The sequence below is a fragment of the Ascaphus truei genome, chromosome 10 (assembly GCF_040206685.1).
Source record: "Ascaphus truei isolate aAscTru1 chromosome 10, aAscTru1.hap1, whole genome shotgun sequence".
NCBI classification, from domain to species: Eukaryota; Metazoa; Chordata; class Amphibia; order Anura; family Ascaphidae; genus Ascaphus; species Ascaphus truei.
Window position 1 is genome coordinate 6,874,690 of NC_134492.1, and position 16,566 is coordinate 6,891,255.

General features: G+C 40.9%; 1 protein-coding gene across 1 annotated transcript in view; it reads right to left on the reverse strand.

The window, feature by feature from the left end:
- LOC142504038 (uncharacterized) overlaps positions 1-15,256 on the reverse strand; it is a 37,992-nt gene extending 22,736 nt beyond the window's left edge. The window contains exons 1-4 of the mRNA XM_075617146.1: positions 15,193-15,256; positions 11,118-11,423; positions 9,642-9,719; positions 8,482-9,276 (exon numbers count right to left, since the gene is read on the reverse strand). Coding sequence (XP_075473261.1) covers positions 8,482-9,276; positions 9,642-9,719; positions 11,118-11,423; positions 15,193-15,256 — 1,243 coding nt within the window. The remainder of the gene's footprint in view (positions 1-8,481; positions 9,277-9,641; positions 9,720-11,117; positions 11,424-15,192) is intronic.
- Positions 15,257-16,566: the final 1,310 nt, after the last annotated feature.

Sequence of the window (16,566 nt, forward strand, 5' to 3'; positions counted from 1 at the left end):
TTCAGCTGCTAAGGTAAGTTACTTCAGTAGATCATCAGGAAATCCCAAAGTACTACATTAGTAGCTACCTCCACCTAAACTCATTTCTAAACCCATTGTAGTACATTAATAATAACAGCATGTTCTTGTATAGCACTGCTAGTTTTATGCCCCATGGAGCTTACAATCTATGATTTTGGTGCCTGAGGCAAAGGGAGATAAAGGGACTTGCCCAATGTCACAAGGAACCAACACCGGGAATTGAACCAGATTCTCCTGCTTTAGGGCCTCATGCAGTAAGCGTTGATAAGGGAATTATCACCATTTTATAGCCAAAATTGGGTTTGAGATTCAGTAAGCGCCGATAAGTGCTTGATTTCGCCAGGTTTCGGAGCCGATTATTTTGTTATGGCCAGTCGGCTGCCGATAAGCCTGTTTTCGCCACTGATCGCCACTTTTTTAAATCGGCTGGATTCAACAAAAAAAAACAGCTTATCGGGGCTGATCGGCACTACGAAATTGAGATGTTATGGCCAATTTCTCCCGCCAACTAAAGTTGGCAGTTTGGAGGGGAGAACAATCGCTAAGGCTGCCGGAACGGCACTTAGAAAAAAAAAATCTTCTGTACATCAATGGAGTCAATGGAGCGGGGACGTATAACAGTATAGTACTGTTTACGTTTCATTGCTCACAATACAAAGGGGATTTGCATTACAGTGTGGGGGCATTCCCTGCATTGTGTCACAGCTGACGTGTATTATTTGCATAACATTCTACTTTTACATGTTTTCAGCATTTGCGTGTCACATTACTCATCATGTGATGATGTGGCAAGGGAAAATACTATACTCAACTCTTAAAGGAGAACCTCACATCATAGCACACATTTTACTGAATTGATCGACAATTGTTTACATGATGTTACACATGTCACACATGTCACACATACACAGTATATTCATGTTCCTTTACATTACACAATGCTTGTAATGTGTCACGCATCTTTAAACGTTCATGTACATCTAAATTCTCATGTTTACATCTAGGTTTGGTCCTCCCTATTTTCATGACGTCACTTATTGGACGCGCAATCACATTGCATGTTTACATTATAACCGTTGCATTACAAGCACTTCAACCTAACTTATACACACATGTACAGTAATTCATCATTGGGACACCTTGTAAACTCATTCTATAGCAACTATCCTCATTACAGAAATGCATGCATATGCACACGACTATTCATTGTTGGCAACATGTCACAATAACATGGCTAATTACACATGTTACACAAAACTTTTCCCACATCAATCTCAGCCTTTTTGTCTCATTACATGACTGACTCTTGCGTTCACAAGTTTTACATGCATTGCACATGCAACTATTTATTTGCAAGCAATGTTTGTACAAAGCTTCACCTCACATCATTGGCAAATATCATCATTCCCTGCAGAATACACACAACAACTGCACACAGCTTGCCACACAAGTACTTTATTATGTTAATGTAAAACCTTGCATTTTACTATGTCACCTGACATCTTCACATACCTATTTAAAGGACGCCCATTACCTGCTCATTCACAGCTACTCATTTCAAAATGTTGAGATTGTTTAGGAGACGGAGGAAAATTCTTTTCTATGACATGCTTGATGATGAAGAGAATGACTTAGGGCAAGGGAGGGACACACCGAGGGACAGTGACAGGGACAGTGACGCGGATACGACAGGGACAGGGAGAGGGACAGGCCGAGGGACAGGGAGAGGGACAGGAGATCAGAGGAGAAGACAGAGGAGACAAGTTGTGCCTCGTCCGCGTCTGTACAGGGAGAGAACCCTGTTAGATGGGATGAGTGAGGAGGAGATTGTAAGTCGCTATCGTTTGAGTTCAGCAGCAATCTTATCTCTTTATCAGGAGATAAGGGGAGATTTAGATTTTTTCACAGCCAGATGTCGTGCAGTCCCTGGGCTTGTTAAAATGCTGTGCTCATTACATTATCTTGCTTCCGCGTCATACCAGACAACTGTGGGTATAGTGGGCGGGGTCTCGCAATCTACATTCTCGCGGGCCTTGACCCAGTTTCTCTATGCACTCAATAGACACGCTAGGAATTATATTCATTTTCCTACAGAGGCGACAGAGTGGCTGGAAGTCAGGACTGGCTTTTATAATATAGCAGGGATACCATGTGTGCTGGGTGCAATCGATTGCACACATGTTGCTTTGATTGCACCTAGTCAGAGTGAGCATGTGTACCGCAATCGTAAGCACTACCATTCACTCAATGTACAGGTGGTATGTGATGCGACGATGAGGATAATGCATGTGGTACCCAAATTCCCTGGTTCCAGTCACGATTCCTCTATCCTGAGGAACTCTTCAGTCTTCCATGCGTTCGAAGAGGGACATTTTGAACATGGTTGGCTGCTGGGTGAGTACACATTTACATGTTATAACACAAAACACATTTTTATTTAGGAATGTTGGCATTGTACAATTTGATCACTAATGTCAGCTTATGTGTGCTCCATTCATTATAGGTGACTCAGGATACGGAATTAGGCCGTGGCTCTTGACTCCGGTGCTAAACCCTCAAACTGAAGCAGAGGAGAGGTACAATGCAGCCCATATATCTACAAGATCTGTTATAGAGAGGACATTTGGCCTACTCAAGACCAGATTTAGGTGTCTGGACAGAACTGGTGGGGCTCTTCTATACAAGCCTCAAAAAGTGTCTGATATTATCCTTGCCTGTTGCATTTTGCACAATGTTGCACTCAGGCACAATGTACAATCAGACCTAGCTGAGCCTTTGGTAGACGAGCATCCCACCCATGTAGCTGCTGAAAATGAACAAACAGCCAGTGGTGGCCAGACACGCCAGAATCTCATCAATTCATTTTTTTCTTGTAAGTAAAAACAGATATGTTCCAAGTTCTACTTTTATACTTACATTATGTTATCTTAACAATAATGTGTTTTTATATACCCTTCTGGTAGGACACAGATGAATATGGGTTGCACACCTTTCTTCTCTCTGCTGTGTGCACAAAGGGATGTGGCACCGGTATGTTATTGTTGCACAGGTTATATAATCCCTCTTCAATTGTACTTTAGTTGTGTGTATGTGAATACAACTGGGGTAACAAAGCACTAATATTTTAGCATTCTGTTGTTCCTTATGCTAACACAATACACATATTATGCCCATACTCATTCATGCTTCTAGTATGCTTACATACAATGTTATTGGTGCAGTGTAACATGTACATCCATATGATGTGTACACCAGGCTGATTTACATTTTGAATTTGATTAAATATACATGGTGTTGCACATTTAACACCAAATACACACTTTGCTGTGTTGTTTACGGTACTGAAGATGGCATGTCAATGTTTGCAATTTATATATTGTTCCTTTGCATTATAGGTATATCTCCAGTATGACTGATCATGGTATGTATATTTGCTGACATCTCTCATAAGATGTGCCTACCTCAATCTTCCTATAATTATTTGAAGTAAAAACCCAACATATTGGTTTAAAGACAAATGTAACATACATGTACTTTCTGTATCATGTATATGCATTTAGCTACTCTTGAGCTTTCATGTGCATTGTATTAGAAAATGATTACTCACATTTTATCACATTTTATGTATGTTTCCTTATAAATTCCATTCATGTAATATAGAGGTGTTTGGAGAAAAGGAGATAACTGTACTTATTTGTTTACTTACGGGAGCTCATTCATCACGGATGAAATTGACTGATCATAACACTCCATGCATGAATGCCTGTAATCACAACAATGCGTACTACATCTTATATTTAGCAATGTAGGTGTTTTTTAATGCTAGGAATTAATAGTCAACATGAATTTAAATTTGTGACATGTGTATGTATAAGTCACACGTGTGTGGATGTGTCCTACATGTACCAAGTGTAAAACTGTGAACAGAAAACACTATTTTGTTGCAAATGTTACTGTCATTTAGCATTTCTAATTTACCTATATGACAATGTTGGTAATATTTTTGCAATATAATTCACGTCACTTCATCATTATCATGATGATAATTATCAAGTATTCTCACAATTGTAACGTCAATCACGTGCACATTAGCATAGACACACTTTTTAAGACAACTGTTTGTGTCTGTATCAATTTGTGTAGGATCCATGTATAACACCGACAAATGATAACACCAGCTTTATTATGGTAGCTTATATCATCATATTGACTATACGATGTATTTTTAGAAAGTTTAATAAACACAGTAAACTATAGTTAGTTAGGTTAATGAAATATACACAGAAACGTACTTCATTACATGATGTTGATGTCATATTCAGAACATCATGCATTGTAGGGGACCACAACATCTGGCCAATAACATTAATTGCTACAGTCCCAAACCATTTTATCAACATACCCATGTAACAAGAGATTTTTAACAATAAAGGGCTAGTTGGTTGTAAGTGTCCTTTACATTGGGAGAAGGAGTGGCTCAGTGAGTAAAGACACACACTGGCACTGAGAGTTTGAAGCAGGGGAGTCTGGTTCAATTCCCGGTGTCGGCTCCTTGTGATCTTGGCCAAATCACTTTATCTCCCTGTGCCTCAGGCGGCCAAAAATAAATTGTAAGTTCCACGGGCCAGGGACCTCAGCCTGAAAAATGTGTCTGTAAAGCGCTGTGTACAACTAGCAGCGCTATACATGAACATGCTCATATTATAATTATTATTATTATTCTTATTATTATTGTTACATAGTTTCGACAGTCATACGTTCCATTACACAATAGAATACACAAATGTGTTAGCAGAGTGGGAATGGTTGTTATATATAAAACACACCATGCCATAAAATGATAGTAGTCATTAAAGAACACTCAATAAAAATTCATGAGGCACTATTTTGCAACATCATTATGTTAATTAAGTGCTTATGCAATATAGGCATAAGTGTATCACATTTTTAATTGTTTGTTAATAAGCGCTGCAAGCAATATAAAATTAGTTCCATATGTAGTATAGTAGTCGGTGGCTCCTCCTCACAATCATCTCATATAAAGGTAGACTCTTCTGAAATCATACATTGATCCGATTGTATCTTCCCCGACATCTCTGAAATACAGCAAACACATGATGGTCAAAGATGGCACCTTACTATATATGTATCCGTGACAACGCGTTACACAGCTCTATATGATTGTGTACATACACACGTCACTCACTTATATGTTAGAAGTACAAGTGTACATCAGTATGTAATGTTTATTTAAATTTGTAGCAGGCATAACTATGTATATGATGTGAACGTTGCCTGTATACTGAAAAATGTGCGCGCACATCTTAGTGTGCGCACGCACTTCACGCTTGGCTGCACTAACTGTTTGCGCATGCGCAAAACAAAGCGTACGTTGTGCGTTCAATACAGGTTGAAAATATGATTAAACATAAAATCTTTATTTCAAATACAATGAATACGAAACTACATTCGTTCTAAACGAGTACATCTGTATTCTTTTTAAACAGACGTGTTTGGACAGAAAGGACGGCCGATAACACAATGCGCAAATGCAATACGTGTGACGTCATGTTAAACCAGCGTGAAACGCACGCTAACACTCCTCCCACTCAATTAACATTCGGCTAACGCCCAGTGTACGATCCCACTGTATGACACACTGCAGTTACCGTTACTATAACAAAACATGACAGCCAATAGGCTTTGAGGCGCGCACGTCGCTTGGGGGCGGGACTTACATCCGTAATCCTTTTTAAGGACGCCTTGGGCCATGACAAGGGTCCCACGTCATACGTGGTGGACCCGCTTTTAAATGTTGTAGATGTAGCATGATAACAAAACAGGTATGTGTTAGAGTTATGGTAAAATGTTGCTAATATGTTTAAAGTGATAGGAAAGTACGTATATTTATTCCGTCAGCAATGTGTACTACTCTTTCAGGTTCTACTATATTGTATTCGGAAACAATTTGTTTGTGATCGCTACATGTTATGCAGTCTGCTATGTTACGCTGTATCCACGCATTGAAAGGGAAAATGGTGGTTAGAAAAAAAAAAAACATTTAAACGCAGAGTCAACTCATAACGGTTGTTATATTTACCATTCTTCTAGAATTAACTCTTCCTCTGGCTGCAACTGGTCGCTCCAGAAATGCAAGGCTTTTTCATCCACGCTTGACCCACCCGCTGAATCCAGTATGACACACATCTCCTCCATGAAGCGCTCATAGGAATCGCCACTGCTTTCTTCAAACAATTGGTCGGGAGGTATGTTCATTTCTTCGGGCACCCATTCCAATGCATTTTCAGCTGAAAGGCTTGGTACAGAATCATAGTAGTTATGTTCATGTACAATGTGGGTTTCAGGAATGGAAGGTGCAGATATTGCAGCAGCTATCGATTCACACGGAACAGTAGTAGCGGATCCATTGCTATTGGCATTAGGAATAAATATGCCTTTAACCACAATATATGTGCCTTCTTTCACGGTGAAATGTTTTTCTTTGGCAATCTTCCAGAAACCATAGTTGTGTTCTAGCTTATCCTGCACACGTTCAAAAAAGTCATTTGTTGATAAAGTGAATCTTATTGAGGAATTAAAATTGCGCGCATGCCGACGGTTTTGGTAATAAGGATATTTTGCTCGAATCAAATCATAGATTTGGCGTGTGCTTGCTTGATGTCCGCAAGTTGATAAAATAGCTTCTGATATCATGTATTTATAACCTAAATTCGGATTCATAATTGTCACCAATTCATCAGCCATTGCAGAGTAGCACAAAAGATGTGTGCAGGTATCTGTTCTTTGCTCATCAAAATGAAACTGCTCAGTGGCTAACAAATTGCTGTGTTTCCTTTTCAAGGTCAACAAAAGTATAAACTGTAACTCCTTATTTCAAACGCCAATTGGATTTCTAGTTATAATTGCTTGAACATTTGTGGTTTGTGATAGCCGCATGTGGGACAAACATGTATCCTTTTTTTATCTCGTTTTTGAAAACATTAGTACACTTTTCATTCAGTAACATTGAGTTTTCTTGCAAAATAACAAAGAGCACTGTGTGAAAATAGTGCTTAGACAGCCATATCAGTAAATACACACACCTGCAAAATGAAATGTTTTTTTCCCACATACATTTCTGTGTGTATTTGTAAGTCTGGTTAAGTCCCTGTCTGCATGAGTTTAAATACGTGTGTATCTATATATATATATAAATATATCTATCTCATAAATATATATATATATAAAGTGTATATTGTACTATATGTATATTGTGTGTATGTGTATGTGTATGTGTATGTGTATGTGTATATGTATATATATATATATATATATTATATATAAAAAAATAATAATTTTTTTTTTTATATATATATATTATATATATATATATAAAAAAGTAATAATTTTTTTTTTTTTTTAAATATTGCTGGAGTACACACAACAAATTGATGGCAGTAAGTAGGCCTTGTATGAAACCTATTTAAATGGTTATAAACATGAGTGAATTAAGTAATAAACATTTGTTTGCGCCCAATAATGTTAGAGGCTCACACTTAGTATAGTTCTCAAACATTAGGCCTGTATTATTTAAATACTGTGTTTTCACAAGGAAGCATGAAGTGTATGTTTTTTGTAAATACATCTATACCAGTTTAGATAGTACTATATATACACACACACACACACAGACACACAGTGTGTGTCTGTGTGTGTGTGTGTGTGCATATATCAATACATACTACATATATATTAGTATCAATTCAGAGATGTTCTTGAAACAAGAACACATAAATGATTAAAGGACAACATTACAATGGCCACCAAAGGTAAGTAATATTTAACACAAAATCCTGCTGTACACGTACAAGAAAGATGTTTGCAGTTAAATAGGTGCTTTTATAATTGCATGAAAATAATATGCACATGCAATGATTACATCAATTAACACACCCAAATGCAATGTTTTGCTGCAAAGTCAATGGCAGCTTCTCTAAACTTAGCAACTGGCTCCTGGTGGACCATTACTGAACAGACGATTAAAACATAAATATTTATAACACTATTCATTAATTAGGAGTGTTAACATTTCCAAAACTTCACGTGTACAAGAACATACTTGAAAGTTTGGAAACAACACAGTCTTCAGCATACATACAATAGTAATTAGATAATCTGAAGTCAACAAAACAAGGCCAAAGACATATTTTCTGAATTATAACATTTATTTTTTTTGTTCCTTTTGCGAGCGAGTAACAGGCCTGCTTGTTGTCTCTTGAATTTTCCTTTTTCTTTTGCCACCAACTTTAGGCACAACAGAGCCACTTTGAGTGGCCTCTGGCACTTCACGGGCAGGGCTTGTGGCCAGTGACTCACCTACAGGGCTTTTGGGCAGTGACTGTTCACCTACGGGGCTTGTGGCCAGTGACTCACCTACAGGGCTTGTGGCCAGTGACTCACCTACAGGGCTTTTGGGCAGTGATTCACCTACAGGGCTTTTGGGCAGTGATTCACCTACAGGGCTTTTGGGCAGCGATTCACCTACAGGGCTTTTGGCCAGTGACTCACCTACAGGGCTTTTGGGTAGTGACTGTTCACGGACAGGGCTTGTGCCCACTGACACATGTGAGCAAGTTGGTAGACACTGCACAAGTGATGGTTGGTCTGTTTCATGTGTGTCTTGTTTTGTTTTTGTCGCCTCCTTTGTAGGTGTCTGCTGCTGAATTAGTACAGATGGCAGCGGTAGGATGTCATCAGGAACCTGCACAGCAATGTCTGCTACTTGACCGGTAACATTTGGGCCTGGTGAATGAATATCAGATGAATGTGGTGAAAACTGACCTGCATGAACAGATCCTGGCTGGGAGGTGTTGAATTGTGGTACATTAGTCATTCTCCAGTAATTAGCTTGTGTTTGCTGAACAACTAATGCTTCGAATGAGGTGTTGATTTTTTGCAACTGTTTCGGCACTTCAATGAAGACTCTGTGGAGATGTGCCAATTGTGAAACTGTTTCTTCCTGCAGTGCAATCATCCTTTCCAGCACTGTCATGAGGTCAGAATGGCGACGATTTTCTGCTTCCACAATTTTTCCCTCAGAAGCTACAATTGCATCGTATGTCGTATTTGCTGGACGATTTGCCGGTAAAACAGTTTCAATTGGAACGTCTTCATGGTCACTTGCTTCTATTTGTGTGTCTATGGCGGTGGCGTCATCATCATCATCATCATCATCATAATCCTCTTCATCATGTTCTACAAATAAATGTACACATTATTAAATGGCATGTTAATCTCTGCTGTGTTACTATGTAATTGTACTGTGTCATAAGTAACAACTAACATGTTTCCATACGTTTTATAACCTCACATTAAAAACTACCTTGACTTAAGAATAATGTTTGGACTCAGTATGAAATATGAGTGAATGAAAACTTGCTGTAAACTCACAACTCCTACATGATAGTTAACATCACTAACACAATACAAGTTGCCTTACACTTCATTTTCACTGACACTAAGTAATCCTATTTAAAGAAGATGTGCAAAACAAATAATGAACATGACAACATAACATATAGAAGAGCACATATTATATGGCCACCAACTGATACACTCACCTTCTAGGTGTGTTGAGCTGGCTGACCCAGGTGAAGACACTTGTTCAGTCTCAGGTGACACATGTCCTTCAGGGGCAACTATATATAACAATAACATAAGTTTTACATTTACATGTGTAAATATTGAACAAACAGTTATTGTATGTTCTGTATTTATGAGTACCTAACAGCATCATTTCCTTAACCCAAAATGTGTGTGTGAAAGTGAACATAAATAGTTGTAATAACAATGTACATGCCTGTGTACTTAGAACTTTTGAGTTCCCTAACATAAAACATACTATGTTCCTGCAGTAATGCGTGAGGATAAATAGATAAAATTTGTACATAAAAATCATATGTTGTGTAGTGATATCAGTATCATAATGTACATAACTATCATGAGATGACCATTCACAATGGTTATCGTGAAGGTGGTCATATTGCAAAAAGTGTTGTTTTTGGTAGAGGATATGTGTGGTACATTAATATAAGATGTGGCACACATGAATGTGGCTGTGACTAAACAAGACAACACATGCAGTGTGTGATAATGTGTCGTTGATAGTAGTAGTTCAACTATAGATATGAGTGAACTAATGTGGGACGTACGCTTTGATAAGTAATGAGTTGTTGGGGCATTTAGTAGCAAAAGTGAAGCTTTCAAATGAGTGTGATTAACTTCAGTTGTGCTAGTCAGGTTGTAAGAACGGTATTCCCTTCCCCAAAAAGCCTAATCAGCCACACCTTTCAATTACTTGAAACAGGTGAAAATGGTGTGAACTAAGTTGCCCCTAAAATGAGGCTGTAATTAGTGTGTGTGCTGAACCCCACCCCCTCTGTTGAAGTGTATGCTGTGATGAGATATTAATTGCAGCTGCTTTAACACAATGGTAGATGAGCTAAATAGTCGTGTGCAGTTTTTAAGTTATGAAAACAATGACATAAAATATGATACGTGTGCCTCATTATGATGTCTGTATATGACTTAAAGCAAAAATTGACCTTTTCATAAACAACTATAGATGTGTTAGTGCAAGTGATGTTTGTAGGCCGTTGCATGCAATATATTTGATGCATGCTTAAAATAGGCAGTAATGTCATGTTTGTCGGAGTAAAATAAATAAAATACACAATAATATTCTACATATTTATGTTCTGTACCTGTAGCTAGTAATAATTTCTCATTAACATGTGTTACACATGTGTACTACCCTGTTGTTCCCCATCTTCGCCCACCATCAATTGCTTCCACTGCAGCAATGCATTTTGGGAATTCACATGTAAATGAGCACGCAATGGCACGTGCTATATTAGTTACTGCTTTTAGTAGGACTACAACATATATGTCTATTTTGAGATATATATATATACAGAATCAGACATATACATATATAGATGCAGGTATGCTTATATTGTGAAGACAGTATAAAAAGCAGTGTAACTATGCAAAATAACTGTAAGCAACGACACGCCTAGTACAGTAATATTTCTCACCTGGTGGAAATTGTGAGGGGTAAATTCCTATATCACGGTCACCAGGTAAGCCTTCCACGACGACGGGAAGTAATTTTGCCCGAAGCAGCTCCTCCAATGGACTTAATATGAGACGTTGTGGTGTGGGCCCACCTCCAGTGCCAGTAGCATGCACGCGTTGGTGTTGTATTTTCTTTTTCAATTTGGACCTAATATCATCAAATCTCTTGTGACAATTCCGCTTGTCCCTCACATGATTCCCACACGCATTGACACCAATGACTATTGTGTCCCACATTTCTTTTCTGCTTGCTGAACTTGTCCGCCCTTGAAAAACATATAAAATATATGAGGTAAATTAATAATAATAGAAGCACCAGTTTCCTACACTGCTAGCTGTTCCAAGAGATAGCAAACATGCTGTTTTAGGTGTAATATGTGAAGCACATGAGCATTCACTACTAAACCTATACATGTAAGCAAGCTTGCATTCATATTGTATGCAGTTATGGCAAATTGACCGCCTGTGTTTAGTTGTCCTTGTAACGCATGATAAAAAGCTGTGTTTCCAGACTAATTAACATAGAAAGATATTGTGAACCTGTATTTGAATAATAAATGTAAAGGTACACTTACCTAGTAAATGTCCATATATACTGTCATAGTGCTCCAGAATGCCAGTGACAAGAGCTGTATTTTCCTGGTCATTGAAGCGAGGATTACGTGGCTTCTCCACACGTTTCTTCCGAGCAGGTTTAGGGTCAGAGCTTGGCTGGTGCTGACTGGACTCTCCTTCTTCCAATGGAAGAGCCTCCAAAAGCAGCCCACCAGCAAGCACGCCACCACCATCCACCCCGTCAGCAACTGCGCCACCAGCAGCACTCCCAGCACCAGCACTCCCACTCCTAGCACCAGCACTCCCACTCCTAGCACCAGCACTCACACTCCTAGCACCAGCACTCCCACTCCTAGCACCAGCACTCACACTCCTAGCACCAGCACTCCCAGCACCAGCACTCCCACTCCCAGCAACAGCACTCCCACTCCCAGCAACAGCACTCCCACTCCCAGCAACAGCACTCCCACTCCCAGCAACACCACTCGCAGCACCAGCACTCCCACTCCCTGCAACACCACTCTCACTCTCAGCAACATCACTCCCCTGAACAGTACATTCACTCCGACGCGTACTCGCACGAGTAGCACTCCCACTCCCACCAGCATCACTCTTCCCACGCTTTGCGGGCATACTTCCAGCACTCACAAAAAACAGACAAGAAATGTACAGGCAATCACACGAAACACTTCCACATATAAAACAAGACAAAGATGTAAACAAAACAACAATGGACAAAGCTCACCCAATACACAACAAGTCTCTCAGTCAATATGCAAATGTTCAAACAGCCAGCTCTGTGCGTCTCTCTCTCTCTCACTCCCAACAACACAGAGAATGAATAGCAGTACACGTTGCCTTTAAATATGGCGCGCAATCCAAAACATGCTTGTTTCGCCTGATTCAGCAAGATTTGTGATTGGGCAACCTAACAGCACCGCGCCACGCACGCCGATACACCTGTGTGTGATCGGCTAATCATCGTGAGAGTGGGCGGATTTGTTTTCGGGTTGATTTTGAATGTATTCGGCACTTACTGCATACGGAGAGGAAAAAACGCCAATAACATGACTAATCGGTAAGATTGCCGATTTCACATAATCGACGCTTACTGCATGAGGCCCTTAATCTCAGTGCCAGTCAGTGTCTTTACTCACTGAGCTGCTCACTCTCCCAGGTTCCTCTGCTTCACACTCAGTGCCAGTCAGTGTCTTTACTCACTGAGCCGCTCCTTCTCCCAGGTTCCTCTGCTTTACACTCAGTGCCAGGCAGTGTCTTTACTCACTGAGCCACTCCTTCTCCCAGGTTCCTCTGCTTCACACTCAGTGCCAGGCAGTGTCTTTACTCACTGAGCCGCTCCTTCTCCCAGGTTCCTCTGCTTCACACTCAGTGCCAGTCAGTGTCTTTACTCATTGAGCCGCTCCTTCTCCCAGGTTCCCCTGCATCACACTCAGTGCCAGTCAGTGTCTTTACTCACTGAGCCGCTCCTTCTCCCAGGTTCCCCTGCATCACACTCAGTGCCAGTCAGTGTCTTTACTCACTGAGCCGCTCCTTCTCCCAGGTTCCCCTGCATCACACTCAGTGCCAGTCAGTGTCTTTACTCACTGAGCCGCTCCTTCTCCCAGGTTCCCCTGCTTCACACTCAGTGCCAGTCAGTGTCTTTACTCACTGAGCCGCTCCTTCTCCCAGGTTCCCCTGCTTCACACTCAGTGCCAGTCAGTGTCTTTACTCACTGAGCTGCTCCTTCTCCCAGGTTCCCCTGCTTCACACTCAGTGCCAGTCAGTGTCATTACTCACTGAGCCGCTCCTTCTCCCAGGTTCCCCTGCATCACACTCAGTGCCAGTCAGTGTCTTTACTCACTGAGCCGCTCCTTCTCCCAGGTTCCCCTGCATCACACTCAGTGCCAGTCAGTGTCTTTACTCACTGAGCCGCTCCTTCTCCCAGGTTCCCCTGCATCACACTCAGTGCCAGTCAGTGTCTTTACTCACTGAGCCGCTCCTTCTCCCAGGTTCCCCTGCTTCACACTCAGTGCCAGTCAGTGTCTTTACTCACTGAGCCGCTCCTTCTCCCAGGTTCCCCTGCTTCACACTCAGTGCCAGTCAGTGTCTTTACTCACTGAGCTGCTCCTTCTCCCAGGTTCCCCTGCTTCACACTCAGTGCCAGTCAGTGTCATTACTCACTGAGCCGCTCCTTCTCCCAGGTTCCCCTGCTTCACACTCAGTGCCAGTCAGTGTCTTTACTCACTGAGCCGCTCCTTCTCCCAGGTTCCCCTGCATCACACTCAGTGCCAGTCAGTGTCTTTACTCACTGAGCCGCTCCTTCTCCCAGGTTCCCCTGCATCACACTCAGTGCCAGTCAGTGTCTTTACTCACTGAGCCGCTCCATCTCCCAGGTTCCCCTGCTTCAATCTCAGTGCCAGTCAGTGTCTTTACTCACTGAGCCGCTCCTTCTCCCAGGTTCCCCTGCTTCAATCTCAGTGCCAGTCAGTGTCTTTACTCACTGAGCCGCTCCTTCTCCCAGGTTCCCCTGCTTCAATCTCAGTGCCAGTCAGTGTCTTTACTCACTGAGCCGCTCCTTCTCCCAGGTTCCCCTGCTTCAATCTCAGTGCCAGTCAGTGTCTTTACTCACTGAGCCGCTCCTTCTCCACATTGAACCTTGTTCTATTTTCTCAGTTGTTGTTCCTGCCTGAAGGTATCTTGCCTGTATTACAGAGAAGTCAAACAATCCAGTTTGAATTGAGTTACAGAAAAGTATATTTTGTGCCTTATAATTATGTCGCTGAAGGAGTATTCTGTATGTATCTCCAAAGACTTAACATAATGGAAAGCTGTGAATAAAATGCAACCGTTGTGGAAAATTAAACTCATGGAAAGGAAAAGACACGTGAAGCAGAAGTTTGTTCCACCCCAGACCTTGGGGACTTCTTTAATTCTAGCAAAAAATTGCAAATAGTGTAAACTGATAGGAATGGGCTAAATCTCATTATAATGGGTGTCATGTCACTCAGCCCTATCTCCGTCTTGCCGATCCACAGGGGTCAAAATGTAAGTAAAGTACCTTGCTATTTGACACAAGATGAAATTACACTATTTATTCTTGAATCCCAATCAATGATCTTACATATTTGATAAGATCCTCCCCTTTAGCATGTTAAAGACCTCTCCTTCTTTTCTGAAACAAGATAGATTGTTGCAAAAAAATAAATATTTAAGGGGTTACAACAGTAGCATTCTGTGTTCTATATTCAAAGGGCCATACAGGTTATCATTGCCTAAGAATTGAGTCAGTCCCCATTATTTAGGCGATTTGTGAAGACGTTCACCTTTCATTCTAAAGGGGTGAAGTTCTAGGATGCAGCTCCACAAGTAGATGCACCTATCACACATTGTACTACACTGCTGGTGGAGGAAAGTTCACCTCTCAGGTTTCCAATGGGCTGGGAAATGGAAAATGTACTAAAGAGGGATGATATCGTTTACCTGGAGCAGTCACCAAATCAGCGATTGCAGTGGTGACGCTAGCAGAGCTGCCGGGGGAAGTCATGGTTGTCACTTTAACCGAAGCCACGTTTTTTTTACTTTTTATGCCATGGTTTCATGTAAAAATGAATCTGGTTACATCTGTAGTCTCCGTAGCACTGATGGAGAAACCATTTGAACCTCTTAAAGACATATCACTAAGATGTCTCACACAATTTTCCTGGTGGCTTATTAGACCTACTGTATAGAAAGTGAACAAAATGAGTGCAAAAAATATTAATGATAAATATTTGCATTTAATTCCAATACCAAAAGTAGAAACCCAAGACAGTGGTGAATCTAGTGTTAAAAGCTACTATTCCAAATATTAGTGATACAGTAAAAAAAATGTATAATACAACCCTATCGGGCCAATGCAACTCCTTCAAGGGTTTTCCAGCTCCCTCCAAATGTCAGAGCACAAAACGGTCCTGAGTACACAGTATATAAAATAAAGATAAGAAGAATATAGTGCATCACAGGTGTGCGATTGGCTGTGAATAGAAAAAATGCATTAAGCCTACTCACATGATGTAAGTAGGATTCATGCATGTTAGCTCCTTAGATCAAAATGATTTATCTTCAAATATCAGTTTTCATATGTACAAATATTATTTATTTATTCATTTATTTATAAAATGTTTACCAGGAAGTAATACATTGAGAGTTACCTCTCGTTTTCAAGTATGTCCTGGGCACAGAGTTAAATTACAAATAATACATGGTTACAAATACAGTTACATAAGTGAACAGGGTATACGTTATATACAAATATCCCATTCACATACTCTATAACAGGGGTGTGCAAAGTTGTTCCACTGTGCCCCCCTGCCTGCTCTCCTCCGCTGCTCGCGCCCCCCCCCCCCTCTCGGCTCCGGCCTCAAATGACGCCACAGGGTCATGTGACGTCACGTTGCCAAGGCAACTCAAATTATAGAGGCCTTGCGTGGTCCACCGGCATTTAATTTAAATGTCTCTCTGCGATATCATCCTGGATGGCCCTCCACTGACTTAAACTTAACATGGCACAAACAGAGCTCCTCATACTTCCACACAAACCTGGCCTTACTACCTCCTTCCACATTACTGTTGGAAGTACTGTTATTCATCAAGTAGACCAAGCACGCTGCCTAGGGGTCACATTCGAGTCCTCTCTCACATTCTCCTCTCACATTCAAAATGTATCTAAAACCTGACGCTTTTCCCTCCGTAATATTACAAAGATTAGCCCTTTCCTCTGTTGTTTGACTGCTAAAACGCTGACTCAGGCCCTCATTCTCGCCCGTCTCGATTATTGCAATCTCCTGCTGTCTGGCCTTCCTGCCTCTCACCTGT